The sequence below is a fragment of the Pongo pygmaeus genome, chromosome 19 (assembly GCF_028885625.2).
Source record: "Pongo pygmaeus isolate AG05252 chromosome 19, NHGRI_mPonPyg2-v2.0_pri, whole genome shotgun sequence".
NCBI classification, from domain to species: domain Eukaryota; kingdom Metazoa; phylum Chordata; class Mammalia; order Primates; family Hominidae; genus Pongo; species Pongo pygmaeus.
The window spans coordinates 6,849,480-6,875,575 of record NC_072392.2 but is presented as its reverse complement, the minus strand read 5'-3'; the positions used below and the strand labels follow the sequence as shown (position 1 = coordinate 6,875,575).

The window sequence follows — 26,096 nt, the reverse complement described above, 5'->3', positions numbered from 1 at the left end:
CAAAGGCTTGTGAAAGATAACTTGCAATGTGGGAAACACATAGATCCCAGAGTATTAAAGGGGCTGGAAAAGTAGCCTTGAGACATGAATTATGTGCCTATCATCTGGGACTGTTTGGAGAAAGAAGCCATTTTGGGGCAGTGGTTTTTATTCTGCCCCAGAAACATCATTCTTATTCAGGGACTTTTGGGGCACATGAGTGAATAGGAGAAACATGGATGGAAGGAAATTGCCAAAGAACCGAGTCAGGACTTTGTACATTGGCCACCAGGCATGAAGGTTAGTTCCCGGGAATGGAGAGTTAACTGAGGTAAGCTGATTTTTTTAAGAAATCCCACTGCTCCATGATCTTGGATGTTTTGGAAGTAGGGTCAGGGCCTCAGGCTAGTGCAGGGTTCAAGGGCCAAATCCAGTCTGTAGCCTGGCTGTGCATGTCTCAAACAAAGCACATTTGTTTGTGGATTTTTTTTGCATTTTAAATGGTTGAATAAACCAAAAGGAGACTATTTTGTGATGTCACATTCATATCTCAGTGTCCATAAAGTTTTATTGGAACATAGTCACACTCATTTCCATGTTGTCTGTGGCTGCCTTCATGCTGCAGCAGGAGAGCTGAGTAGTTGAGACAGTGACTATGTGGCCTGCAAAGCGTAAAAAAGGATCTAGTCTTTGCAGAGAAAGTTTACTGCTCCCCTGGGCTAGTGGGATACTAATGTAGGGGGCTTAACTGGGGGAGGAAATAGAGCCTTAGCAGCAGAGACTTTAGGAAAGCATGAAATTCAAGATAGAAATGTCAGTCCTAAAGCTGATGTGAAATCTTGCAGGTAGAGTCACTCTAGGGCTCAGATGGTGACACTGTTCTCTATGCAGCTGGGCTTCAGATATTCATAGGGCCAGTCAAGTTGCTCATTCCGGGCTGTAATCTCCTGTTCCAGCTTTTCCAAATCTGTTCGGAATTGGTTTAGCACAGCTTTGGGCTTGGGGCCTGAGAAATATTTTTCTTTGTGATGCCCCAGAGGCACCTGAGACAAAACAAAGGATCAGTCAGTTTCTAAAGACAAACGCACCTAGAGCCCAGCCCCTCACTCTGATGTTTCCTTTCCAACTGTCATTTCCCTCTCCCGAGAGTCCCCTCTTACCATGTCTGGCTGGCGGCGACTCAGATGCCATGAGATGGCCATTTGAAGACAGGCCTGCCGGACATCAGGTAGTGACCCCATCACTGTGGCCATCGTCACATCTTCCTTGGTGGTGGGTGGGGGCATCCGCATTGTGCATGGGGCATTAGGGACCCAGGCATACCAGTCCAGCTGGAGGAAGAAACTGTAACCCTAGAACCCTGGTACTTAGGGTTTGAACTCCCATCTCTCCCTCAGGTCACCTTGCCTTCAGGGACCTGGGCTTTCAGCTGTCCCTACCTGGCCCTGGTTGATGGCGGCATGCTGGGCAGTGCACGTGAAGACGCACATGGTGAGGAAATGGCAGAGTTGACTCTGGGAGTGGAAGGAGACAGGGAAACCTGGGCAGGAAGGAATAGGAGTTAGAAGCTACAGCATAAGAGGAGAGGAACAAAGGCTGTTGTTTTGGGATGCCCATATTTTAGAACTGATGAGTATTTGTTCATTTTATTTAGACATATTTGCATCAGACATGGGTTTAAGTCCTGACTCAGTCACTTACACTTAGTTACCATAGGCCAGCTTAACCTCTTTGAACCTCAGTTTTTTCACCTGTAAAATATGGACAATACCTACATTATAAAAGAGATGACGTATCAAAATCACCTGGTCTGTAATAAATGCTCAATAAGTAATAGTTATTGTTATGGAAGGATTGGGGGCTGAAAAGTTCTGATTAACCAAATATCCCTTGCCTCAAAAAGTGGTTAAGAATTGAGGGATGCGGCCAGGCGCGGTGGCTCACGCCTGAAATCCCAGCACTTTGGGAGGCCGAGATGGGCGGATCACGAGGTCAGGAGATCAAGACCATCCTGGCTAACACGGTGAAACCCTGTCTCTACTAAAAATACGAAAAGTTAGCCAGGTGTGGTGGCGGGCACCTGTAGTCCCAGGTACTCGGGAGGCTGAGGCAGGAGAATGGCGTGAACCCGGGAGGCGGAGCTGGCAGTGAGCTGAGATCGCGCCACTGCACTCCAGCCTGGGCGACAGAACGAGACTCTGTCTCAAAAAAAAAAAAACAAGAATTGAGGGATGCGTGGTCGGTGACTCATGCCTGTAATCCCAGCACTTTGGGAGGCCCAGGCAGGAGGATTGCTGGTAGTCAGGTGACAGAGCAAGAGCCTATCTCTATTTAAAAATTAAAAAATAAATAAGTAATTTAAGAATGCGTAATCCTATTCCCAGACAGAATTACAAGTGTCTGTGTTATAACGTGGGGAATAAGTCATGGGTTTCCAGTGTCACAGCTAAGAGGGGCTCCCACAAAGGTTATCTCAGGCCACTCATTTTACAGTGGATATGGGGGCTCAGAGACCCGATAATCTTTTTTTTTTTTTTTTTGAGACGGACTCTTGCTCTGTTGCCCAGGCTGGAGTGCAGTGGCACAATCTCGGCTCACTGTAACCTCCGCCTCTCAGGTTCAAGTGATTCTCCTGCCTCAGCCTCCCAAGTAGCTGGGATTACAGGCTCCCACCACCATGCCCGGCTAATTTTTGTATTTTTAGTAGAGATGGGGTTTCACCATGTTGGCCAGGCTGGCCTGGAACTCCTGGCCTCAGGTGATCTGCTCACATTGGCCTCCTAAAGTGCTGGGAGACCCGATAATCTTATCAGTTAGGTGGAATAAATATAATTACTCTCATTTTATAGGTAAGAAAATCAAAGCCCATAGAGAATAAACTGTCAGGACTGCATAGTTGGGAAAAGGCAGAGGCTGACCTTGAACTCAGGTTCCTGACGGCTAATCCCATGGCATTTTTAATTTTAGCCTCTAAAATGTCTGTTGGGAAAACTAGACAAAAGTGAGCTATGAGAACTGAAAGAGAACAAGGGAGAGGGCAGTTAGTGGAGGTTAAAGTTAACATGTGTCATGAACTGAATGTCTTTGGCTCCGAAAAATTTTTATATTGAAATCTAATCCCATTGTGATGGTATTTGGAGGTGGAGCCCCACATGATAATTAGGGCGTGAGGGTGCAGCCCTCCTGAATGGGTTTAATACCTTTATGAGCAGAGGACAGAGTGCTAGCTTGCTATCTTTCTGCTGTGTGAGGATACAGGGAGATATCGGCTGTGGGCAGCCTGGAAGAGGGCACTCACCAGAACCTGATCTTGAACTTCCAGCCTCTAGAACTGTGAGGAATGCATTTCTGTTGTTTATAAGCCACCCAGTCTATGGTGTGTGGTTTTGTTTTTGTTTTTGTTTTTTTTTTGAGACGGAGTTTCGCTCTGTTACCCAGGCTAGAGTGCAATGGCGTGATCTCAGCTCAGTGCAACCTCCGCCTCCCAAGTTCAAGCGATTCTCCTGCTTCAGCCTCCCGAGTAGCTGGGATTACAGGCGTGTGCCACCACGCCTGGCTAATTTTTGTATTTTTAGTAGAGATGGGGGTTTCACTATGTTGGCCAGGCTGGTCTCGAACTCCTGACCTCGTGATCCACCCACCTCAGCCTCCCAAAGCGCTGGGATTACAGGCGTGAGCCACTGCACCCAGCCAGTGTTTTGTTGTAGTAGCCCAAACTGCTAGTAGCCTAAGGGACTGTACTGAGAAAAACGAGAGAGTTTGGTCCTGGAAGGGTAGGGTGGTGTGGATTCCCCAGGGAGAGGCTTCCTCCAGGGTAAGGATGTTTGCCACATTCCCAGGATTGGCCATAAGGGCTCCCCAGTAAATGTCTGTAGTTGTACCACAGAGGCAGAGGATGGTATTCACCGCCTAGATCTGAAGTGTGAGGGGGAGGGGCCGAAGGATGAGTGACAGCAGTCCAGGCTGGTGCCTGTGTGATTAAACCTAAGAGCTCAGCAAAGGCTTTTTCTTCCTCAGAGGTTCAAATGTGGGGAGTGAGAGTTGACTAAAGGTAGTGGCTAGATTTTGGCCAAGGGGTGGTTAGGGTGGAAGGGTTGGATTAGCCAAAGAAACCTGAGCCCCAAGGATCAGGGTGCTGGGTCTGGGTTTGAGGCAAAGCATGTATAGGATTGAGCTTGCATCAAGAGCTGACCTTGCACTGTAGCAAGCGTGCAGTATTCCTGGACCCTCTGGGCATGCTGGACAGCGGCAGGCAGGAAGAGAGGGAGGGAAAGCCAGGGTGGGTCCTTATGGGCTTTGGAGGGAAAATCTTCCCATTTGCATCCTCAGGAAAACGGAACCATCAGGAGAGATTATGAGCCCAGCAGGGACTGTGCCGACCCCTCCCGGCTGTGGCTGTGGCCTGGGGGGCCCCAGGATATGGCAGTTCAGGGGCATCTGTGACTGGGGTGGCGTGGGACTAGGGGTTGATGGCCAGGGTCTCTGAGGAGGACAGTCCTCGGGTCTCTAGAATTGCCCTGAGTCTGAGGAGGTGGGAATGGGATACACATGCTTTCCCGTGTGGAGGGAGGAAGGCAGGTGTGATGAGAGGCTGGGGTCCTGTCCCTAGAAGGGTGGGGCTGGGAAGGGGCCCTGACAGAGTCTCCCAGGAGCTTCTTCTGTCTCTAGAACAGATCTTACCTCGGTCCTGGGCCTGGCACAGCCCCACCTCCGTGATCTCCCGACACCAGGCCTGCAGCTCAGGGTCCCCCTTCACTACATCATCCCTTTGGTAGAAGAGGTGGACAATCCCCTCCACATACCTGCCCAGGGGGAAAAGGCACTTGAGGGCAGAAGGCCCCGGCCTCTGACCTCTATTCCTCTTTCTGTGGCGTCTGTCCACTGCTTCCACAGTATCTGGGAAGACACCTTGCCTTTGGGACATCCTCAGCCCTCTAAACACACTAGCATCTCATGGAAGATGTGGGTCTTTAGTTCTAGGAATTCACACGGTTGCTGTCATACATCCTCAGAAAATCCTGATTTTTCCAGACACCTCCCCCAGTCTCCCCCCACAGCTCCCCTCACCTCCTCTCTCTGCCCCATCCCAGTCTCCTCATTTTCAGAGCCACCCACTGTGTCCTCACTTTTCCTCATCTCTCCCCAGGATTGAGTTCTCTGCTTCTCTTGTCTGGACCTTCTTGCTTTTGCCCCATGCTGGCCTCAGGCCAGAGCCCCCCCCACTCATTTCTCAGCTCCTCCTTACTCACCTGGCAATGATCTCCCAGAGCCGTAAAGCATCACGGGCATAGAGAGCACCTGGGAGTCCCAGCAGGCCCCGGTCAGCCAGGTCGTCAGGAGGACAGAGGGAGCAGTAGGTCAGCTGAGCCGCCGCCCGACGGAGCAACTGCACATGGCCCCCTCCACCTGTGCTCACTGCCTGGGACAGGAGATCACAGGTCTTAGAGGGGAAAACAGGAATGGAGAACCATCACATCTTCCATAAAGTGGGGCAGATGTGGGATTTTCAGATATTAAGACATGGGTATACAGCACTTTGGGAGGCTGAGGTGGGTGGATCATGAATGAGGTCAGGAGTTCGAGACCAGTCTGGCCAACACAGTGAAACCCCATCTCTACTAAAAATACAAAAATTAGCTGGGCATGGTGGCGGGCGCCTGTAATCCCAGCTACTCTGGAGGCTGAGGCAGGAGAATCGCTTGAACCCAGGAGGCAGAGGTGGCAGTGAGCCGAGATGGCGCCACTGCACTCCAGCCTGGGCGACAGAGCTAGACTCTGTCTCAAAAAAAAAAAAAAAAAAAGACATGGGTATAAAAGGGACAGGTTCATAGGTTAAGAGTGAGAACATTCACACATAGTTGGTCTTGGATCCTGAAAGTGGCAGCTCATGGAGAGATGAATGAGGCAGTCCCATGCCCCGTACCCTCCTCACCTTATCAAAAATTCCTCCATCTGAGATGAGTTGGGTCCGGGCCCGGGTGTTGATTTCCATGGTGTAGCGGATATGGGGGATCAGGAACTGGAGAGGAGGAGATTGGAGGGCGTGACTGGTGGAGGCCATGCTTGGGTCTTTGTAGGGCCTGGCACCCAGCATGGCGCCTTCTCCTCTTGATGCTTTCCTTGACAGGCTCGTCTCCTGCTGCTCTGATCACTCACTCTGGTGCTCTCCAACTTCCCTGCGAGTTGGGCCCTGGAGGCAGACTGACCAGGATCTTTACCTACACTTTACTCCTCATTTTGAGACTCGGCCAAGTTAATAACCTTTTAATCTGCAATCTCTTCATTTGTCAACAGGGGGCAGTAATAGACTCTCATCTCAGGGGCTGCGGTGTTGCTCACCTAAGTGATGTTGGAGAGTGTCCATTACACACAAGAGTCCTGGAATAGCAGCTGTCTGCTTCATTGTTTCCACCTTGAGTATAGGTGTCTTATGAATCAGCCCCTTCTGATTTTCTTTGCTGCCTCCTCTGTCATTCACATTCTCTTAAACTAGCCTCTCTGCTTATGATCAAAGCTGCATCTCCATCTTTTAGTTGTTTCACAGTTGGGGGTTTCTTTAGGGGATGGGTGGGGAGAGTACTTTCTGTCAGAACTAGAAAAGCTATATTCAGCTACCTGTTTAAGCAAATCTTTCTCCACTGTTGGGCCCCTCCTCTCCTGCTTTTCCTTAGCTATTAAAAAAAGGCCACCTGGTCCTTACATGTGTTTCTTTTTGTCTTAGACTGTTTGTCTTCCTTTCCACATAGTTAATATGCAGGTTTCAAGCAGTTTTGGTGTTTGTCTGAATTGTTGATGCTGGACACTGGCAATGACCCCAGTGACACCTTTTGGTGTTAAGATATCAAAGCAGCTCACATTAACCTGAAGCTTTTCAGAAGATTCATGAAAGATGCCGAATGTCACGGAAAGGCCAAAGTCCACATGAGGAGAAAGGATGCCTAAGGATAAACAGTCCCGCATAATAATAATTGCAAGAACTAGCCGGGTGTGGCGGCGTATGCCTGCAATCCAGGTTACTTGGGAGGCTGAGGCAGGAGGATCGCTTGAGCCCAGGAATTTGAGACTAGCTTGGGCCACATAGCGAAACCCTGTCTCTACAAAAAATAAAAAAAAAATTAGCCAGGCATGGTGGTGCACACCTGTAGTCCCAGCTACTCTGAAGGCTGAGGTTAGAGGATCGCTTCAGCCCAGGAGTTTGAAGCTGCAGTGTTATGATTACGCCACTGCACTCCAGCCTGGGTGACAGAGTGAGAACTTGTCTCTGAAAAAAAAAATTTTTGCAAGAACTAATGTTTTTTGTAGCATTTAGCTGGTGTCACACCATTAAGTCATTTTAACCTTTAACAACCTCACGATGGAACATGTGAGGACATCTGGAAATTATTGAGGCCGGGGTTCAGGACTAAGACCCCAGCAATCCAAGCCAGAGTCTGCATAGGCCGCTGTTAAGACATCTGCAGGCTTGACCCTCGTGTGCATCTGCCAGCAAGTCAGCTGTCTGCTGGGGGATGGCATTACTGTGGTGAGTGGAGACATGGAGAGGACTGAACTAGGAAAAGGAATTGTAAGTGTGAATAGAGGCTTCACTTGTTCGTGTGGAGCAGAGGATGGGGAAACAGGAGACAGCATGAGATGAATGAAATCCAAGATTCCATTCATCAGACTGGTCTCCATCTTGTCTATGTTACCGAAGGGGAAAATTCTAGAGGCGGCACAGCTATACTGGCCAGGCTTGGGGGGTCTGGGTGGAGGCCCCCAGCTGAAACACAATTTGGTTGTTTTTACCCAGGACTTACTTGCATATCTTGCCAATACATCAAACCAAACCAAACACCTAAAACCAAACACCTCATTTTTGCCGACTCTGATTTCTTCTAACTTTATTGTTTCTGACAATTAGGCTGGTTTGTAAGCTTGTATCATTTTTGTGCTCCCTCTGCCAAGTTCCCTGTATATAAAATATCATCAAGATTTTAAGAACATTTTCTTAAGCAAACACAGGTCTTATTTTGCCTTCTCCCAGCAATATATATGGAACTCACTGTTTTATAAAATTACAGTATTTCTTTCTTTTTTTTTTAATTTAGAGACCAGGACTTGCTGTGTTGCCCAGGCTGGTCTTGAACTCCTGGTCTTAAGCAATCATACTGCTTTGGCCACCCAAAGCACTGGGATTACAGGCGTGAACCACCACACCCAGCTTTTAAAACCACAGTATTTCTAGGTCAGTATAACACACCTGCCCCAGGGACTTATAGGTGTGGCTGAAGCTTGGACTTCTGGCTTTTCTCTCTTTTGCACCCAGGCATGCTGCAGCTACCATTTCCTCCCTTCACTACGTTTTAGATTCTTTCCTTTTCATTCCTGTCATTACCATGCTAACGTACATCTCTATCCACCTTACTGTTGGGCAGGTATGAGCGGCTTGCTGGCTGCTCTTCCTTGCCTTTTGGTCTGTTTCTACTTAGCTGACTCCTCAGTTGGGGAGAAACATTCTTCATCAATACTAGACTGTTATAGGCTGTCCCTTGTGATTTCAAACTCTAGTACCAGATACTGTTCTCTGGTTGGTTCTTATGGGGATCACTTGTTTTTCTGGCTAAATACTAAATCTAAGGTAGGAATACGGCTTTTGTTTTACTAACAGTGTTCAAGCCCTACTGTGAGCGCACTGCTAGACTGTCAGATCTCTGAGAATTTTGGAGGGTTCCTGTATAATGTTAAGTGACTAAACTTAATAAACTTAATTAAAATCAACATCTCAAGATATTGAGACAGTCTCCTCTTCACTCACAAATTGCTACAAAGAGTTTTTGCTGCTGCAATATCTTTGGATATTGGGCTGTTCCTCTCTCTGGGGTCTGAGGGATATGTGATTTAATAGATTAATAAGTACCTTGAAGATGGGGTGCAGTCCTGGGAGGCACCGCATGGTGGCGACAGCGATGACCTCAGCCACCAGGTGAGTGTTGAGCAAGTGATACTGGATCTCGTGCAGTTGGAAATCTGAATTTCGGACCCACGACTTTGCCAGGAGCCAGACAAGTGGGGGGTCTGAGGGCAGGAACAGTGTTGGGGTTGGAGAGCTGGGGTTGGGAGGCTGAATCTGGGAGAAAGAGAAATTATTGAACTCCCATTCCGTATATGACATTATAGTCAGCATTCTTGGGGAAACAGAGTAAGATTATTGCCTTCTAGGAGGTTATAGTCTAGCAGGAGGACTGTGAACCCTCCCAGCCTGCCGCTCGATAGCTGGAGTGCCCTGATGTCAGGTGGAAGGCAGGAGGGACTGGAAGAAGGGGGTCCAGAAGGAGGCCCTAACAGTGATGTGGGAGAAACCTGCTGCTTTGGGGTCGGCGCTCAGATGGTGGTGGAATGTGAAGGAGAAGTAGGAGGTGTAAGATTATTGACAGTTCTCGTCACCTGACTGTTAAGAATAGTGAGAGAAGGCCAGGTGCGGTGGCTCACACCTGTAATCCCAGCACTTTGGGAGGCCGAGGCAGGCAAATTACTTGAGCCCAGAAGTTCAAGACCAGCCTGGGCAATATGGCGAAACCCCATCTCTACAAAAAATACAAAAATTAGCCAGGTCCACGTGGTGCTGCATGCCTGTGGTCCCAGCTACTGGAGGGACTGAGGTGGGAGAATCGCTTGAACCCAGGAGGCGCAGGTTGCAGTGAGCCAAGATCGCACAACTGTACTCCAGCCTGAGTGACAGAGTGAGATTCTGTCTCAAAAAAAAAAAAAAGAAATTGCGAGAAAAGATATTCAAGAGATAGTGAGGGTTCAGAGTCAGAGGCCACTGAGAGATGAGATAGTGATTCAGAAAGTGTAGTCCTGAACTGGCAGTGTCAGTATCACTTTGGAACTTATAAAAACGCAAACTCTCAGTTCCCACCCCAGACATACTGAATCAGAAAGTCTGGTCATGGGATCCAGAAATCTGCATTTCAACAGGCACTTCAGGTGACTCTGATGCACACTGAAGTGTGAGGACCACTGGATACAGGGTGAGAACTCCAAGAGGCCATTTTGATTCTTGAAAAAGTAATTCTAGTTGGATGAGGCAGGGGAGACGAGGGTACAGGCAAATAGTGACATGAAGACAAGTCTCACTGAGTGAGGATGGGGTTTGGGAGCCAAGAGCCGAGGGCTGGGTCCCTGGGAGCAGAGGTTGAGGTGAACAGAGTGCAGCGTTGTGGGAGAGGCCCGGGGCCCTTACCTGGATGACCATGGGCAGCAGCTTCCCATTGGGCTCCATCTTCAGCATGATGAGGGGGGCAGCCAGGTACTGCTTCTCTCCTCGGATCACGTTGGCTGGAATTCCATCCAGAAGGATGAAGTCAACTTCAAACAGGGAACCATTCTGGGGACAGGAGGGACGTATCCATTTTTAGAGTTCAAAGTCTACCCCCAGGGGGCCAGGGCAAAGGGCAAGAGATTTAGTCTAGCTTCTTGCCATTCTCCTGCGTCAGTACCGGGGTCCTGTTGGGAGAACTAGAGCCCCTGGTCCAGTTCCTCTCATCTTAAAGTGAAGAAACAGTCTGGTGAGGGCAGATGTCTTGTGCGTGGATGTGGTGGCAGATCTGGGTTTGGAACCAGGCCTGCTCAATCCAGTTGGCGTTACAGGCATTGTAAACTGACCACCTGTCAAATGGCCAGGCCCCTTTCTGATCATTCCCGAATGGTCTGCACTCTGGTTTTGGCTCCTATCAGCTCAGCAAATGCTCTTTCATTCCCTATTCAAATCTCACCTCCTCTGCCAAATATTCCAGAGAGCTCCCCCTAGCTACCCCTGCCACCGCATACAGCACACACATGCACACGCACACATTTTGCCTAGGCTTGTCCTCAGTACAGTCCATCGCTTCCAAACCCCGCTCTCTTTTTCTAGAAAGCCTCCCCGATCCTCCCCACCTGATAGCACTTCCTCACTTTTTTCCCTGCCCGTGAACACTGGAGTCTGGAACACTACGGCCAGGCAATGTCACTGTTCCTGCTAACATCTCCAGCCCCTCTCTGTGTGCTGGGGATCCATTCTATTTTCCCCTTCCTGCTGGGAGCTCCTCAGAGTTTCTTCCCGTACATATTTTATTTCTGTATTTTTCCAGCACAGGACTGCACCAAGGGGCAACGCAGTACTGCAGCCTTCCTCTGACTCAGTTTGGATTCTCTCTGTCCGTTCTCATCACACTACTAAGGAGAGAACAGTGCCAGGCAGGGGAAGGAGAGGTACCTGAAGTTCTTTCTCCAGTTGAGCCTGAAGCTCTTCCATCCCCGAGGGCAGCACTAGCCTGGAGGGCAGAGAGGTCGAGCGTCTCAACAGCATGGGGTTGGCACCATTGAGGAACTGGTAGCCGAACAGCTCATCATCCTGCCAGCACTGGCGAACCTTCTCTTTGGTGGGCGGTGAAAGGAGGATATATGTACCACAGCCTGCATATCCCTTCTCCAAAGTCTACCCCAGGGGTTCAGGTATATGACCCACCCTGAACCCAGCTTCTGCATTTTCATTCTCAGGGCCTCTCTGAGTTGACCGGATATGATAAGGTCTCTTCTTGCAAAGAGTTACGGGGGACTGTAGAGTGTGATGAGTCATCCAGAGGGGCCATTAAGGGATTATGGAGACTTGGGGGAACCACTGACCAGCCAGGGCACTCTTCTGGCCCCAGAAGATCTGATCAAAGTCTTCTAGGCAGTTCCAGGAGCTCAGGAGGGTGTAAACACGTTTGAGGGCCATCTCCAGAGCCCTAGGACAGGTATTGAGGCTTAACTCATCAGCTGATCCCTCAGTCCCTCACCATCTACCATCATTCTTGGCCCTCCCAGCCCTTATTTCACTCCGACGTCTAGCCTTTTTCTCACCCTGCCTTCAGTGTCCATTCAAAGTCCAGCCTCTTCTCCTCATGGAATCTCATATTTGGAGGTAGATCATCCTTACGGTCTGCAGCGATGGTCAGGGGTAACCCTTCCTTCCAGGTGGCCCAGCTAGGAGTTGGGGACAAAGCTTCAGGAAGGATGTCATGGTCAGTGATGGGGGCAGGGGCAGGGAAGGGGTGGGACAGTGGTGGTGGGGTTAGTTTAAGGGGTGGGTGGTCACCAGTAGATCTGCTGTCTGTCTTTCAGTTCCTTCTCTCGATGCTTCTGGAACACGTCCAAAGCATTGTCTCCTGGCAGGCGGGCTGGGGAGACATCAGGACAATTGGCCTCACGGCTCTGTCTGGTCCTATGCCCGCCTCTTGTCCTCATCTCCCTGTGGTTAGCCATATTCCATGTTTTCAGCCATGTACTGTTGCTTTTATCTCTGGCTTTGCCTCATTTGATTATTCCCCTGACACGTTTATCCCATCTTTGCCAACTTTGCACTCCTGCTTTCTCTTATTTCAGCTCTCATCCTTTGCCTGTAGATAAAAACCTCCTGTTTGCCACCATTTCTTGCTCCTTCATTCATCTTCCCCTGCCTGGCCTTACTTCATCAATATCTATGGTTGGAAAAAAATCACCTTAATTAAGGTGATGAAATCTTAGTCACCTATCCACCTACACCTACTGTCTACTACAGATTGCTTTGATTAATTTCACGTCTTAAACCTCACCTGCCGCGTCTTCACCTGTCCTCAAAAGATTCTACATTTGCTTTTTTTTTTTTAAACCTCATCTTTCTGGATTTACCATCATAATCTGTATCTATTGACTTATTCTTGGTCTTTTCTGCATTTACACTCACCTGTCTCAAAGTCATAGATTTGATGTTCCATCCCTACTGCCCTCACTCATCTCTGGATTCATCTCTCTTTTACTCGTTACCCATGGTTAAAAATTCACTATTTGGGCTGGGCGTGGTGGCTCAAGCCTGTAATCCCAGCACTTTGGGAGGCTGAGGCGGGCTGATCACGAGGTCAGGAGATCGAGACCATCCTGGCTCATACGGTGAAACTACGTCTCTACTAAAAAAAAATATAAAAAATTAGCCGGGCGTGGTGGCGGGCACCTGTAGTCCCAGCTACTCGGGAGGCTGAGGCAGGAGAATGGCGTGAACCCAGGAGGTGGAGGTTGCAGTGAGCCGAGATCGGGCCACTGCACTCCAGCCTGGGCGACAGAGCAAGACTCTGTCTCAAAAAAAAAAAAAAAAATTCACTATTTGCCATCCTCATTCCTCCCCGTCTCCTGCGGGCCATTGTGCTTCTTGTCTTTCACAGGTGTCTTCCGTGTTATTCCAACCAAACCAGCTCTCCAGCATCCTATGTTTGCTTCCCTTAGCTGTCTGCTCTCACGGGTCACCCACCCCCTCCTGTTCCGTGTGGTCCTCTCACCTGACTTCTGAGTCACCTTTACATCTTCCTACTTTCACTTTGCTTCTGTTTTCCTGGATCGCTACAACTCCCACTTTCTGTCTTTGCCTTCTTGGAAGATGGGATCTCCAGATCACTTACTCCCTGCCTCAGCCTCACACGCAGCCTCTCTTAGCCTGTGTAAAACTTTGGGAATTCATAACTCCTTCCCGTTTTCTGTCCAGCACCCTGGGATCCGTACATTTCACCTGCACTGGGCCCATACATCCTCTAAGTCTGCTCCGACCGTCCTTAACTCTGTCCTCCTAGCCCTGCAGCAGTTCCCGGGACCTTGTGCCTCCTTCCGCGACGCCGCCTGCTCACCGGTGCCCTCGGGCAGGCTCAGGATGTCCTCGCCCTGCACCCAGCGGTAGCACGGGAAGGCCACCTCCGCGCAGGCTCCAGGGCCCTGCACCGTGATGCGGTCGCAGAACCACGCGTCGTCCACCAGCCAGTGGTGTTTGCGCAGCCTCACGAACTGCAGGAGCCCCAAGTCCTCTGCAACGTCATGATCAAACTCCTCCTCCTGTACAGGCCGGACCCAGGCCAGACTTAGTAGGAGGGACCCGACTGAGGCCGTTTCAAGGACGGAGCCGCGCTCCTGTGCAACCTCCGTTTCTCAGGGCCTCCAAAGACGGCATCGCCTCGTTCCCGCCCCCGCACAACCTGCTTTTTGGGTCTCAGACGCCCGGAGTCAGGTGGAGGACGAGGGCCCGAAGCGCCTGGAGCTGATGCTGGAGCAGCATCGCCCACGTGGGTCCCATTAACTGAGCTCTCCCCGCGCTGGTGCTTGGAGGAGCTTCAAGTCTGACCTCTGGCCTCATACTTACATTGGCTCTGGGTCACTGGGAGAAGGAGCTGGGGGCTGCTGGGACCAGGGGCGGGGAAGGGAGATGGGGTTGAGCCCAGCCCGGGATCCCAGCTCCGGACCGTGTCCCTGATCTTGCCCACCTCATCCCAACTTCGTGGAAGTCCCAGTCCGCGAGGTCGCGCTGTCACCTCGCCCCCAGACTCCCACCCTCCCGCCCTCCCGCCGCGAGCCCAGCTCGGCCCGGGGTCCCCGCTGCCCACGCTCGCCTCGCTCCCCGCGCTGACCTCGCCCCGCGCCGGCCGCAGCTGCAGCTCCAGCTCCGCCTCCCCGCGCGCCCCGACCAGCCAAAGCTGCACGCGATTGTACGACCCGGAGAAGAGCCAGGCCCCGGTGGCCACGCGGATGCGGTAGCGGCCCATGGCGCCCCCCAGCAGCTTAGGCGAGGGGAGCCGGGTCCTGCGCGATTCCCGGGACCGCCCAGGGCTGCCGGCGCCTTGGGGCCAGTTCCAACCTTTAAAGGACCGGTCTGCGGCCCCGCCCTCCTCGCAAGTTTTAGGCGCTCCCAAGTCCCCGCCCCAGACTAGCCCAAACCTGCGAGCAGAGCGGTAGAGCCGGCTGCGGGGACTGGCTGTGCCTCCTGGTCGGAGCGTAGCTGCAGGATGATAAAGGGGCCCGAGCCAGGGTGAGGCCAACGGGGTGGGTGCGGCGGGGCCTTCCTGGACCTCCCAGGAAGGCGGGATCGAGGTGGGCCTGAGCCCCCGGGTTGGAGCGAACATGGATGAGGACACTTCCCGAGGTCTCCAGGTCTTCTGGGGAGCCAGGAGGAAGTAGGGGATGAGTCCATCTTCCAAACGGAGGGGAAGGTCTCCGCTTTTCTGGGCTGGGACCCAGGGAAGGCAGTGGGCCGGCTTCTGGAAGGTTGGCCTGGGGGGCTTTGCTGGGGTCTGGGGATGTCCGGCAGCTAGACCCGGCGCGGCCCATGTGTCCTCCAGTACCTGAGCTCTACCGCCCTTGAACGCTGTGCTTCCGTCAACGACCAGGGGTTCCCCAGGCTACCTAGAACCTGGAAATGTAGCAGCTCAACACCTGCTCCCCACCCCGTTTCAAATATCTGGGCGCTGGTGTCCCAAAGTGCACCAAATATCATGGGTCAGACCTTTGAGAGAGGCCTGAGGCAGGGCAGTGAAAAACTCATTTTGTCCAGCCTCCACAGCGGGTACAGACAATGTTAGGGACCCAGGAACACCAGTCGGGGTGTTAGGGTGCGGGATGGAATTGCTTAGGGACCTGGCCTACATGGGCAGTTCCCACGAACTTTGTCCTTTCCAGGTGAGTGCAGCCCCTTCTGCTCCAGTAGGTTCCAGGTTAATTTTTTATCCCCAAGCTGTTTCCTGCTCCTTCGTGGGTCTCCGGTCTCCTGGAAATCCAGGAACAGCAATTAGCCCACTGCTATTTAGGGCCTTTGTAAACATTGAAGGATGATTCGGAGCTCAGGCTTTCTCTCCCGTCCAGGAATCAGTCAGATGAAGCCTGCTGCACGGGTCCCTGTCTAGATCTTGATCCAAGTGATTATATGCATTTGGCTCTCCGTGGATGTATCTGGTGGCCTGGGCTAGGCCAGTGTAAGGTAAATCTGCTTTCTTGAGCCAGTCCTCAAAAATGACTTGGTGGCCTAGTTGTTGCTAGAGGTAAGTGAGTGGGAGTTTCAGCCCCGCCTTCCAGCCTCCAGATCAGACTCTATCTCAAAAAAAAAAAAAAAAAAAAAAAAAGTGTCTGTCCCATACTGGATTCAATTCCCTTATCTTCTAGGTCCCCTCTGGCCTACATCCTCTGTGCTCAGGACTACCGGTCGGCCATTTGCTGGTCCCCAGTTCTTCTAGTTCTCTGGGATCACCCTATTCTGTAATATCCAAATAAAATGGCTCAAATTCCCATCCTGCCTAATAGTAGGATCTGGCTTTTCCACACACATTTTCGTGGGTTACTTTTGCGTAGATGCGTAGAAAAGAGTTTGTCTCATACCTACTTCCAAAAGCGCTGTTCCTCTGCTGTTTTGTGACTCCTTTTCTGCCCACTCTAGTGTACTCTACGGCCACGTGCAGAGAGGGAATGAATAATTGAAAAAACAGATTCAAGCTACTGAGCATGCTAAATGAGTGAATATGGCTAAACAGTGAGAACAGTGCTTGGCGCGTAGTCCCTCTATGTACTAGCTGCTGTGATTTTATTATTTCCAAGTGAATGTTAGCGTTGCTCCTCTACCGTTCCTCTCCACATGCTATTTCTCCATGTCCCTCTCTAGGCCTAGCCTCTCACTAGAGCTCTTATCACTCTAGACCCTTCCCCCTCCTGCTTTTGTTTCCCTTTTAAGCACGTGCGCTACATTGGGAGAATATAATTAGAAGCAAAATTTTCTCCCAACCCAGAAAAAACCTCTCCATGAAAGTAGTGAAGAAAGAAAACAGTTTTATTATTGAATAAGCATTAAACCAGAATGTGATGCACACCACAGGCAGTTTGCTAAGAGACTGCAAAGACAGAAGGAAGTCTCACTTTTATCTAGCCAAGCAGATACAGCCCATTACATACGTATTCTCAAGATAAACTATAAGTAATCCTTAAGAGGACTCAATATCACCATTTGTCACATATAGTGCAGTCTAGAGGCACCTGGCAATTGTGATGACCATCTATGTTAGTTAATTGGCTTAATCAGAAGAAAAACTTCTCTCTTTTTTTGAGATAGAGTCTCGCTCTGTTGCCCAGGCTGGAGTGCAGTGGCGTGATCTCGGCTCACTGCAACCTCCACCTCCCAGGTTCAAGCGATTCTCTTGCCTCAGCTTCCTGAGTAGCTGGGATTACAGGTGTGCACCACCAAGCCTGGCTAGTTTTTGTATTTTTAGTAGAGATGAGGTTTTGCCATGTTGGCCAGGCTGGTCTTAAACTCCTGACCTCAGGTGATCCACCCACCTCGGCTTCCCCAAGTGCTGAGATTACAGGCGTGAGCCACCATGCCTAGCCAGCTTTTCAGATTTTTATGACATCAGATAGTTTTGCAGCTCAAGCAAAGTGTCCATCTAAGTTAGTCCTACCCTCCCACAGAAACTGGGAAATGAAGGCTCCATGTTTCTTGGTGTTTATATTTCAAGGAGATGGCTCCTGGGTCTTTGTGAAAGACATTCCTGGGTAGTAAAGCTGGCAAGAGGCTGTGTGGCTTCTAAAAATATTTATACACGTTTTGGAGACACAGAAAATAACTTACAAGTTTTCTGGCTGGGTGTGGTGGCTCACGCCTGTAATCCCAGCACTTTGGGAGGCTGAGGTGGGTGGATCACCTGAGGTCAGGAGTTTGAGACCAGTCTGGCCAACATGGGGAAACCCCATCTCTACTAAAAATACAAAAAATTAGCCAGGCGTGGTAGAGGATGCCTGTAATCCCACCTGCTCGGGAGGCTGAGGCAGGAGAATTGCTTGAACCCGAGAGGCGGAGGTTGCGGTGAGCCGAGATTGTGCCACTGTACTCCAGCCTGGGCAACAAGAGCGAGACTTTGTCTCAAAAAAAAAAAAAAAAAATTTAGAAGTTTTCTAAAGCAAATTTTCTAAGAAAAGAGAGGGTGGAGAAGTCTCTTCCCTTACTTTCAACATGGAGAACTAAGCCTTTAATTTTTTTTTTTTTTTTTGAGATAGAGTCTTGCTCTGTTGCCCAGACTGGAGTGCAACGGCACTACCTTGGCTCACTGCAATCTCCACATCCCAGGTTCAAGCGATTCTCCTGTCTCAGTCTCCTGAGTAGCTGGGATTACAGGCACGCACCACCATGCCTGGCTAATTTTTGTATTTTTGGTAGAGATGGGGTTTTACCATGTTGGCTAGGCTGGTCTCGAACTCTTGACCTCAGGTGATTCCCACCCCCCTTGGCCTCTCAAAGTTCTGAGATTATAGGCATGAGCCACCGCGCCTGGCCAGTGTTTTGTTATAGTAGCCCAAACTGACTAGGAGCCTTTTGTTTTGTTTTGTTTTGAGACAGGGTCTCACTCTGTCACCCAGAATGGAGTGCAAAGGCGCCATCACGGCTCACTGCAGCCTTGCTCTCCCAGGTTCAGGTGATTATACTGCCTCAGCCTCCCCAGTAGCTGGGACTACAGGCCTGTGCCAACATGCCCGACTAATTTTTGTATTTTTTGTAGAGATGGGGTTTTGCCATGTTGCCCAAGCTGGTCTCAAATTCTTGGGCTCAAGTGATCCACTGGCCTTGGCCTCCCTCCCAAAGTGCTGGGATCACATGGGTGAGCCACCGCACCTGGCCATTTTATTTTTAAATTTTGATTTGTCCCTAACAACTACCATTTTGTTCTTATGTATGCCACAGGAAGGATCAGGGGCTTGATTTTGTCAGTACCCTTTGCAGTAGGAAAGGCCATGGAGGCACACGTGGATGCCAAATGTAAATCTTCTTCTTTCAAACTCTCGATTCCCTGCTGTCTGTGCCAGTAGCCAACTCCCACATTCCCAATACCTCTCTTTGCAGAACAATTTACCTTCTGTGTGTTTTTTTGTTTTTTTGAGACAGAATCATGATCTTGGCTCACTGCAGTCTCTACCTCCCAGGTTCAAGCGATTCTCCTGCCTCAGCCTCCTGAGTAGCTGGGATTACAGGCACCCGCCACCATGCCTGGCTAATTTTTATACTTTTAGTGGAGATGGGGTTTCGTCTTGTTGGCCAGGCTGGTCTCGAACTCCTGACCTCAGCTAATCCGCCCTCCTCGGCCTCCCAAAGTACTAGGATTACAGGCGTGAGCCACCGTGCCCGGCCCAGGCTCCACTTCTAATTCTAGTTCTCTTTCAATTTCTGCCACATCTGCAGTTAGTTCCTCCAAGAAGTCTTGAACCCCTCATAGTCATCCATAAGGGTTGGAATCAACTTCTTCCAAACTCCTTTTATGTTGATATTTTGGCTTCCTCCATTGAATCATGAATTTTCTTTTTTTTTTTCTTTTTCTTTTTTTTGAGACTGAGTCTCGCTCTTGTTGCCCAGGCTGGAGTACAGTGGCACAATCTCTGCTCACCGCAACCTCCGCCTCCCGGGTTCAAGCGATTCTCCTGCCTCAGCCTCCCGAGTAGTTGGGATTACAGGTGCCCGCCACCACGCCTGGCTAATTTTTGTATTTTTAGTAGAGATGGGGTTTCAGGCCAGGTGCGGTGGCTCAAGCCTGTAATCCCAGCACTTTGGGAGGCTGACACAGGCGGATCATGTGAGGTCAGGAGTTCAAGACCAGCCAGGCCAACGTGGTGAAACCCTGTCTCTACTAAAAAATACAAAAATTAGCTGGGCATGGTGGTGGGTGCCTGTAATCCCAGCTACTTGGGAGGCTGAGGCAGGAGAATTGCTTTAACCCGGGAGGTGGAAGTTGCAGTGAGCCGAGATCAGGCCACTGCACTCCAGCCTGGGCCACTCAGTGAGACTCTGTCTTGGGAAAAAAAAAGACGGGGTTTCACCATGTTGGCCAAGCTGGTCTCGAACTCCTGACCTCAAGTGATCTGCCTGCCTCAGCCTCCCAAAGTGCTAGGATTACAGGCATGAGCCATAGCGCCTGGCCTCAATCATGAATTTTCTTAATGGCATCTAAATGGTGACTCCTTTCTATAAGGTTTTCAGTTCATTTTGCCCAGATCTATCTATGGCAGCTATATAGCCTTATGAAATATATTTGTTTCTTTGTTACTTTATTGTTATTATTTTTGAAAATTTTAGAGCCAGAGTCTCTGTTGCCCAGGCTAGAGTACAGTGGTGTGATCATAGCTCACTGCAACCCTGAGCTCCTTGGTTCGAGTGGGCCTCCTGGCTCAGCCTCGTGAGTAGCTAGGACTGTGGGTGCACACCACTGCATTGGCTAATTTTTAAATTTTTTGTAGAGAGATGAGGTTGCACTATGTTATTATGTTATTCAGCTTGTTTTGAATACCTGGGCTCAAGTGATCCTCCTGCCTTGACCTCCTAAAGCACTGGGATTACAGGAATGAGCCACCATGTCTGGGCCCCTGTTTATTTTTATTTATTTATTTATTTTTTTAGACAGAGTCTTGCTCTGTTGCTCAGGCTGGAGTGCAATGGTGTGATCTTGGCTCACTGCAACCTCCTCCTCCTGGGGTCAAGTGATTCTCCTGCCTCAGCCTCCCGAGTAGCTGGGATTACAGGTGCCTGCCATCACGCCCAGCTAATTTTTGTATTTTTAGTAGAGACGGGGTTTCACCATGATGGCCAGGCTAGTCTCTTAACTCCTGACCTCAGGTGATACGCCCGCCTCGGCCCTGTTTTTTAAAATAATTACAGTGAAAGGTCAAAATTACTCCTGATCCATGGGCTACAGAATGAATGATGTGTTAGCAGTCACGAAAACAGCATTAATCTCCCTGTACATCTCCATCAGAGCTCTTGGGTGACCAGGTGCATTCTCCATGAACAGTCATTTTTGAAAGGAATGTTTCTGTGAGCAGTAGGTATGAACAGTGGGTTTAAAATATTTAGTAAATCATGATGTAAGCAGATGTGTCATCCAGGCTTTGTTGTTCCATGTAAAGACGCAGGCAGAGTAGATTTAGCCAAATTCTCAAGGGCCCTAGGCTTTTCAGAATTATAAATGGGCACTGGCTTCAGCTTAAAGTCACCAGCTGCATTAGCTTCTCATGAGAGTCAGCTTGCCCTTTGAAGTCTTTTTTTATGTTGTTTTTGAGACAGAGTCTCGCTCTGTCGCCCAGGCTGGAGTGCAGTGGCACGATTTTGGCTCACTGCAACCTCCGCCTCCCGGGTTCAAGCGATTCTCCTGCCTCAGCCCCCCGAGCAGCTGGGACTACAGGCATGTGCCACCATGCCCAGCTAATTTTTGTATTTTTAGTAGAGATGGGGTTTTACCATGTTGGCCAGGCTGATCTCGAACTCTTGACCTTGTGATCCACCTGCCTCGGCCTCCCAAAGTGCTTCTTCCAATATAAGACTTTAAACTACAATGAAAATCCGTTGTTTAGTGTTGCCACCTTCTTCAATGATCTTAGCTGGATCTTCTGGATAACTTGCTGCAGCTTCTCCATCAGCACTTGCTGCTTCACCTTGCACTTTTATGTTATGGAGATGGCTACTTTCCTTAAACCTCATGAGCCAACTCTGCTAGCTTCCTGCAGCTTCCTTACCTCTCTCACCCTTAACAGATTTGAAGAAAGTTCGAGCCTTGTTCTGGATTAGGCTTGGTTTAAGGGAATGTTGTGGATGGTTTAATCTTCTATCTGGACCACTAAAACTTTCTCCATATCAGTAATAAGGCTATCTCACTTTCTTTCTTTTTTTTTTTTTTGAGATGGAGTCTTGCTCTGTCGCCAGGCTGGAGTGAAGTGGTGCCATCTCGGCTCTCTGCAACCTTCACCTCCTGGGTTCAAGCGATTCTCCTGCCTCAGCCTCCTGAGTAGCTGGGACTACAGGTGAGCACCATCACGCCCAGCTAATTTTCATATTTTTAATAGATACCAGGTTTCACCATATTGGCTAGGATGGTCTCGATCTCTTGACCTCATGATCCGCCCACCTCGGCCTCCCAAAGTGCTGGGATTACAGGCATGAGCCGCTGTGCCTGGCCAGTGAAGGCTTTTGTGATGAGTTGAAACATGGTGGCAAAGGTCAAAGGGGAAATGAGCACCTGCAAAGAGGAATCAAACCCAAGGGGCACCCTGGCTTTATAACCACACACTCTCATGGGAATGAATTCATTTCCCCGAGAATCAATCCAGGCTCATGAGAATGAGAACTTGCTACTGTGAGAAGCGTACCAAGCCACTCATGAGGGGTCCACCCCCATGACCCAAACACCTCTCACCAGGCCCTACCTCCCAACACTGCTACACTGGGGATTACATTTCCTTTTTTTTTTTTGAGATAGGGCCTCACTCTCTTGCCCAGGCTGGAGTGCAGTGGTACAGTCTCAGGTCACTGCAGCCTAGACTTCCCCGGGCTCAAGCGATCCTCCCACCTCAGCCTCTGTAGTAGCTGGGACTACAGGTATGTGCCACCATGCCTGGCTAATTTTGTTTTTTTGTTGTTTTTTTGTAGAGACAGGATCTCACCATGTTGCCGAGGCTGGTCTCTAACGCCTTGACTCAAGCAACCTGCCCACCTTGGCCTCCCAAAGTACTGGGATTACAGGCATGAGCCACTGCTCCCAGTTGGGGATTAAATTTCAACATGACATTTGATGGAGACAAACAAAAAAAAAACCATATCAAAACCATAGCAGTGACTATAGTTAATAATAATGTATTGTATACTGGAAATTTGCTGAAGTATTCTCAGCACAATGGAAAAAAGGTAACTATGTGAGGTGATGAATATATTAATTAGCTTGATTGTGGCAATCATTGCAAAATGTAGACGTATAGTAAACATCACGTCATACACCCTAAAATAGCCAACTTTTATTTGTCAGTCATACCTCAGTAAAGCTGGTAAAAAGGCTTTGGCTGATTCTAAACAGTTCTGGTGAAACACATCATTCAGTATTGCTATGTCCTAGGCAAGGGCTGCTGATGTGCTCTTACGAGGGAATGCTGAGTGAAAGAGTGTGTGTGTGTGTGGGCACACAATGTGTTTGTGATATTACAGAGAATAGATTCAGTGGAGAGATGGAGGCAGAGTGCATTTTGGAGTGTAGCATGCCTTTTGAGAAATAGGGCTGTGAAGGTAACAAACAGAAGGCCAGAGCTGGAGATGGGTAGCCAGTAGACCTAGTGAGACGGACAGGTTAACATGCTGGAGGCCTTGGGTGTAAGTGATGAGGGGAAGACCCTGAGGGAGGAGATAAAATCTGGAGAATGCATGGAGGAACTGGCCTTACATCTGCATTTTCCCATCCAAGTACTAACCAGGCCTGGCCCTGCTTAGCTTCTGAGATCCGATGAGATTGGATGTGTTCAGGGTGCTATAGCCGTAGACAGATCGTGCATTCTCAGAGTGGGCAACCACGTCTTAGATACTGCAATGATTCATGGCCCTCGAAAGGGTCAGAGTACACAAACACATATTAAGGGGTTAAAATTTCACAAGGTAGCAGAAGCGGGGAGCAATTAGGAAAAAATGCTTTATGGCCAGGCGTGGTGGCTCACACCTGTAATTCTCAGCACTTTGGGAGGCTGAGGTGGGCGGATCACCTCAGGTTGGGTGTTCAAGACCAGCCTGGCCAACATGGAGAAACCCCGTCTCTACTAAAAATACAAAATTAGTCGGGTGTGGTGGTGCATGCCTGTAATCCCAGCTACTCGGGAGGCTGAGGCAGGAGAATCACTTGAACCCGGGAGGCGGAGGTTGCAGTGAGCTGAGATTGTGCCATTGCATTCCAGCCCAGGTAACAAGAGTGAAACTCTGTCTCAAAAAAAAAAAAAAAAAAAAAAAAAAAAAAAGTCATAAAGGCTCCATAAGGGGGCAATGATGGAAAAAAGTAGAGGAACATGACCTGAAGTAAGAGAGACAATTCTTCCTTCGTAATAGGAAACAAAGCAAAACAAATGGAATTGGCAGCAAATCAACTTGAAAATGACATGTGGGGAAATATCCCATTTGATGAATTGCATTTTCTCTGTGAAGTGCTTGGCAAGGATCTGGCTTCTGAGGGTCAAGGAAGTTGTAGGGGGCATTTCAGAGATAGAAGGAGAGTGGAGAAAGTTTGAATAGACCCTGAGGGCATAAGAGAGAGAGCTGAATGAGGGGCTGGGATAGGAATGCTTGGCATGGCTGAGACGCTAGGTGAAAATTGGTGATCATGAATTTACCTGTTTGTTCAAGGGTGTGATTTCTTTCTTTTTTTTTTTTTTTGAGACAGAGTTTCGAGCCCAGGCTGGAGTGCAGTGGCGCGATCTCAACTCACTGCAACCTCCACCTTCCAGGTTCAAGTGATTCTTCTGCCTCAGCCTCCCGAGTAGCTGGGGTTACAGGCATGTGCCACCATGCCCAGCTAATTTTGTATTTTTAGTAGAGATGGGGTTTCCCCATGTTGGTCAGGCTGGTCTCAAACTCCTGACCTCAGGTGATCTGCCCACCTCAGCCTCCCAAAGTACTGGGATTACAGGCATGAGCCACCGTGCCCGGTCAAGGGTGTGATTTCTCTAGTAGTACTCACTGCTCGATTGCTGACACTGGAAAAATAAAACATTGGACTCATCAGAACATCAAGGGGTGGAACAGGTACCCTGAGGCTTTGCCTGGCAGAGGCTGACAGGAGCCCCTTCCTTGTTCTTATCTCCCTAGACATCAGTGGTGGAGCAGGTATGAACACGAGCACCATTCTTATTTGTTATCAATTTGTATTTTAAGCAAACAAGATGTCAAAACAGCCCTCCTACACATACTGCGCACTGAATGGCATCTCTGAACGTCTTCCATTCACTTATTCTGGAGCTGGCTCTACTCGACATTTCCTTTTTTTTTTTTTTTTTTTGAGACAGGGTCTCACTGTGTCACCCACACTGGAGTGCAGTGGTGCGATCTCGGCTCACCACGACCTCCGCCTCCCAGGCTCAAGCATTCTTCTGCCTCAGCCTTCTGAGTAGCTGGGATTACAGGCATGCAAAACCATGCCCAGCTAATTTTTGTATTTTTAGTAGAGATGGGATTTCACCATGTTGGCCAGGCTGGTCTCGAACTCCTGACCTCAAGTGATCCACCTGCCTCAGCCTCCCAAAGTGCTGGGATTACAGGCGTGAGCCACCACGCCCGGCCTCTAACATTTCCATAAAGAGATTGGAAGGCCCATCCTGGCACACCCCCCTTCAAGCCCCCACTGCTAGACTATTCTTCAGGGACACAACACCCAACCCTCCGACTCTCCTTTCAGGACCCAGCTGCAAGACCAGCCAGAGTATTTTGCATTTTTCATTCTATCTGGAAGAAGCTCAGCTAAAAGAACAGTTGAGCTGTAGGGTCCAACAGTGGGCATGAGGGGCAGCAAAACTTCACCCCTTCTCTGGGATACCCGGCAACACCCCGTCACTATTCCATGCTCTGTTTATTTTTCTCTTTGCTCTAAGGTTTACCTTGTAATCCTCCATTGTTCAAATCACTGTCACTGATTGATAGAGAATTTTCATGTCTTGCCTGCTGCTGATGGTGTCTTTGTTCCACCCTGAGCTGATCCCTATTTGGCAGCTATCATTAACACAGAGCTGGTCCATGTCACAGACTTTTCCTGAAGGTTTAGAAGGACAGGGACCAGGGTGAAACCAGTGAGGCACTCTCCTTGAGTGCCACGTTTAAGGGGGCACCAAAAACTCAGTGCTCAAAATAAATAACAATTTAATGCAATATTTAAAACACCAAAATGAATGGAAGAAATCCATAATGAACAACTATTAGAATTTTAAATAAGGACAGGATCAGCTGTAAAGCTTGATATTAGCCATCTATCATCTTCCTAACATACTTTTCTTTCTTTCTTTTTTTTTTTTTTTGCAGAGACAGCATCTCGCTATGTTGCCCAGGATGGCCTTGAAATCCTGGCCTCAAGCCATCTTCCTGCCTCAGCCTCCCAAGTAGCTGGGATCACAGGGTTGTGGCATCACACCTGGCTATATTCTTAACATTATTTTGTAACCGTTCCAGCCCCCAGAAATTTCTCTCTGGCTGACTTGATCCACAGCGCCTCCATCGCTGTGTGCCTTGTGGAAAATATTACTTTATCTTGGTTCTGTTTGGTATAATTGGGGAAAATCTGTATTCTTTTATTATGTAAAACAGCTTATCTCTCATTGTTTCATCTCCTTTCCGAGCTCTGCTCTGCCAGCCCTCTTTCCAAACCCAAAATGGCTCTTCAAGGTATTTTGTAAATAATAATGGGCCATCTACTTCTTAACATAAATGAATTATTTTCTGAGGTCAAGTTCTCCGGTTTCACTGTTTTCACCAGTGTCTATAAACTGAAAAATGCAGATTGACTCTCTTAAGA

General features: G+C 49.2%; 1 protein-coding gene and 1 long non-coding RNA gene across 8 annotated transcripts in view; one reads left to right on the top strand and one right to left on the bottom strand.

Annotated features, from left to right (window-relative positions):
- The window catches only part of LOC129016646 (uncharacterized), a 27,239-nt gene extending 1,143 nt beyond the window's left edge, over positions 1–26,096 (top strand). Inside the window, exons 2-7 of one of the 4 annotated variants that reach the window (XR_008494927.2) lie at positions 1,377–1,470; positions 8,067–8,203; positions 13,581–14,803; positions 21,471–21,591; positions 22,217–22,471; positions 25,607–26,096. This is a non-coding gene — a long non-coding RNA (uncharacterized LOC129016646). Of the gene's footprint in view, positions 1–1,376; positions 1,471–8,066; positions 8,204–13,495; positions 14,804–21,470; positions 21,592–22,216; positions 22,472–25,606 lie in introns of all 4 variants that reach the window. The other 3 variants (XR_010124600.1, XR_010124599.1, XR_010124601.1) reach the window with 3 other exon arrangements.
- On the bottom strand, positions 512–14,540 carry ALOX12 (arachidonate 12-lipoxygenase, 12S type). Of its 4 annotated transcripts, XM_063655931.1 has the most exons (15): positions 14,406–14,540; positions 13,635–13,836; positions 12,080–12,161; positions 11,845–11,967; positions 11,626–11,729; positions 11,216–11,376; positions 10,202–10,345; positions 8,876–9,085; positions 5,912–5,998; positions 5,229–5,398; positions 4,660–4,781; positions 4,172–4,303; positions 1,419–1,519; positions 1,140–1,310; positions 536–1,022 (listed from the first exon to the last, which is right to left on the bottom strand). In XM_063655931.1, exons 1-15 carry the CDS (start codon positions 14,538–14,540, stop codon positions 843–845), a joined length of 2,124 nt encoding a protein of 707 aa, XP_063512001.1. In that variant the 3' UTR covers positions 536–842. The 4 variants fall into 4 exon arrangements, with proteins under 4 accessions (XP_054312062.1, XP_063512001.1, XP_063512003.1 ...); XM_054456087.2 differs by lacking the exon at positions 4,172–4,303 and having other exon boundaries at positions 512–1,022; XM_063655933.1 differs by lacking the exon at positions 536–1,022 and having other exon boundaries at positions 1,155–1,310; positions 4,172–4,217.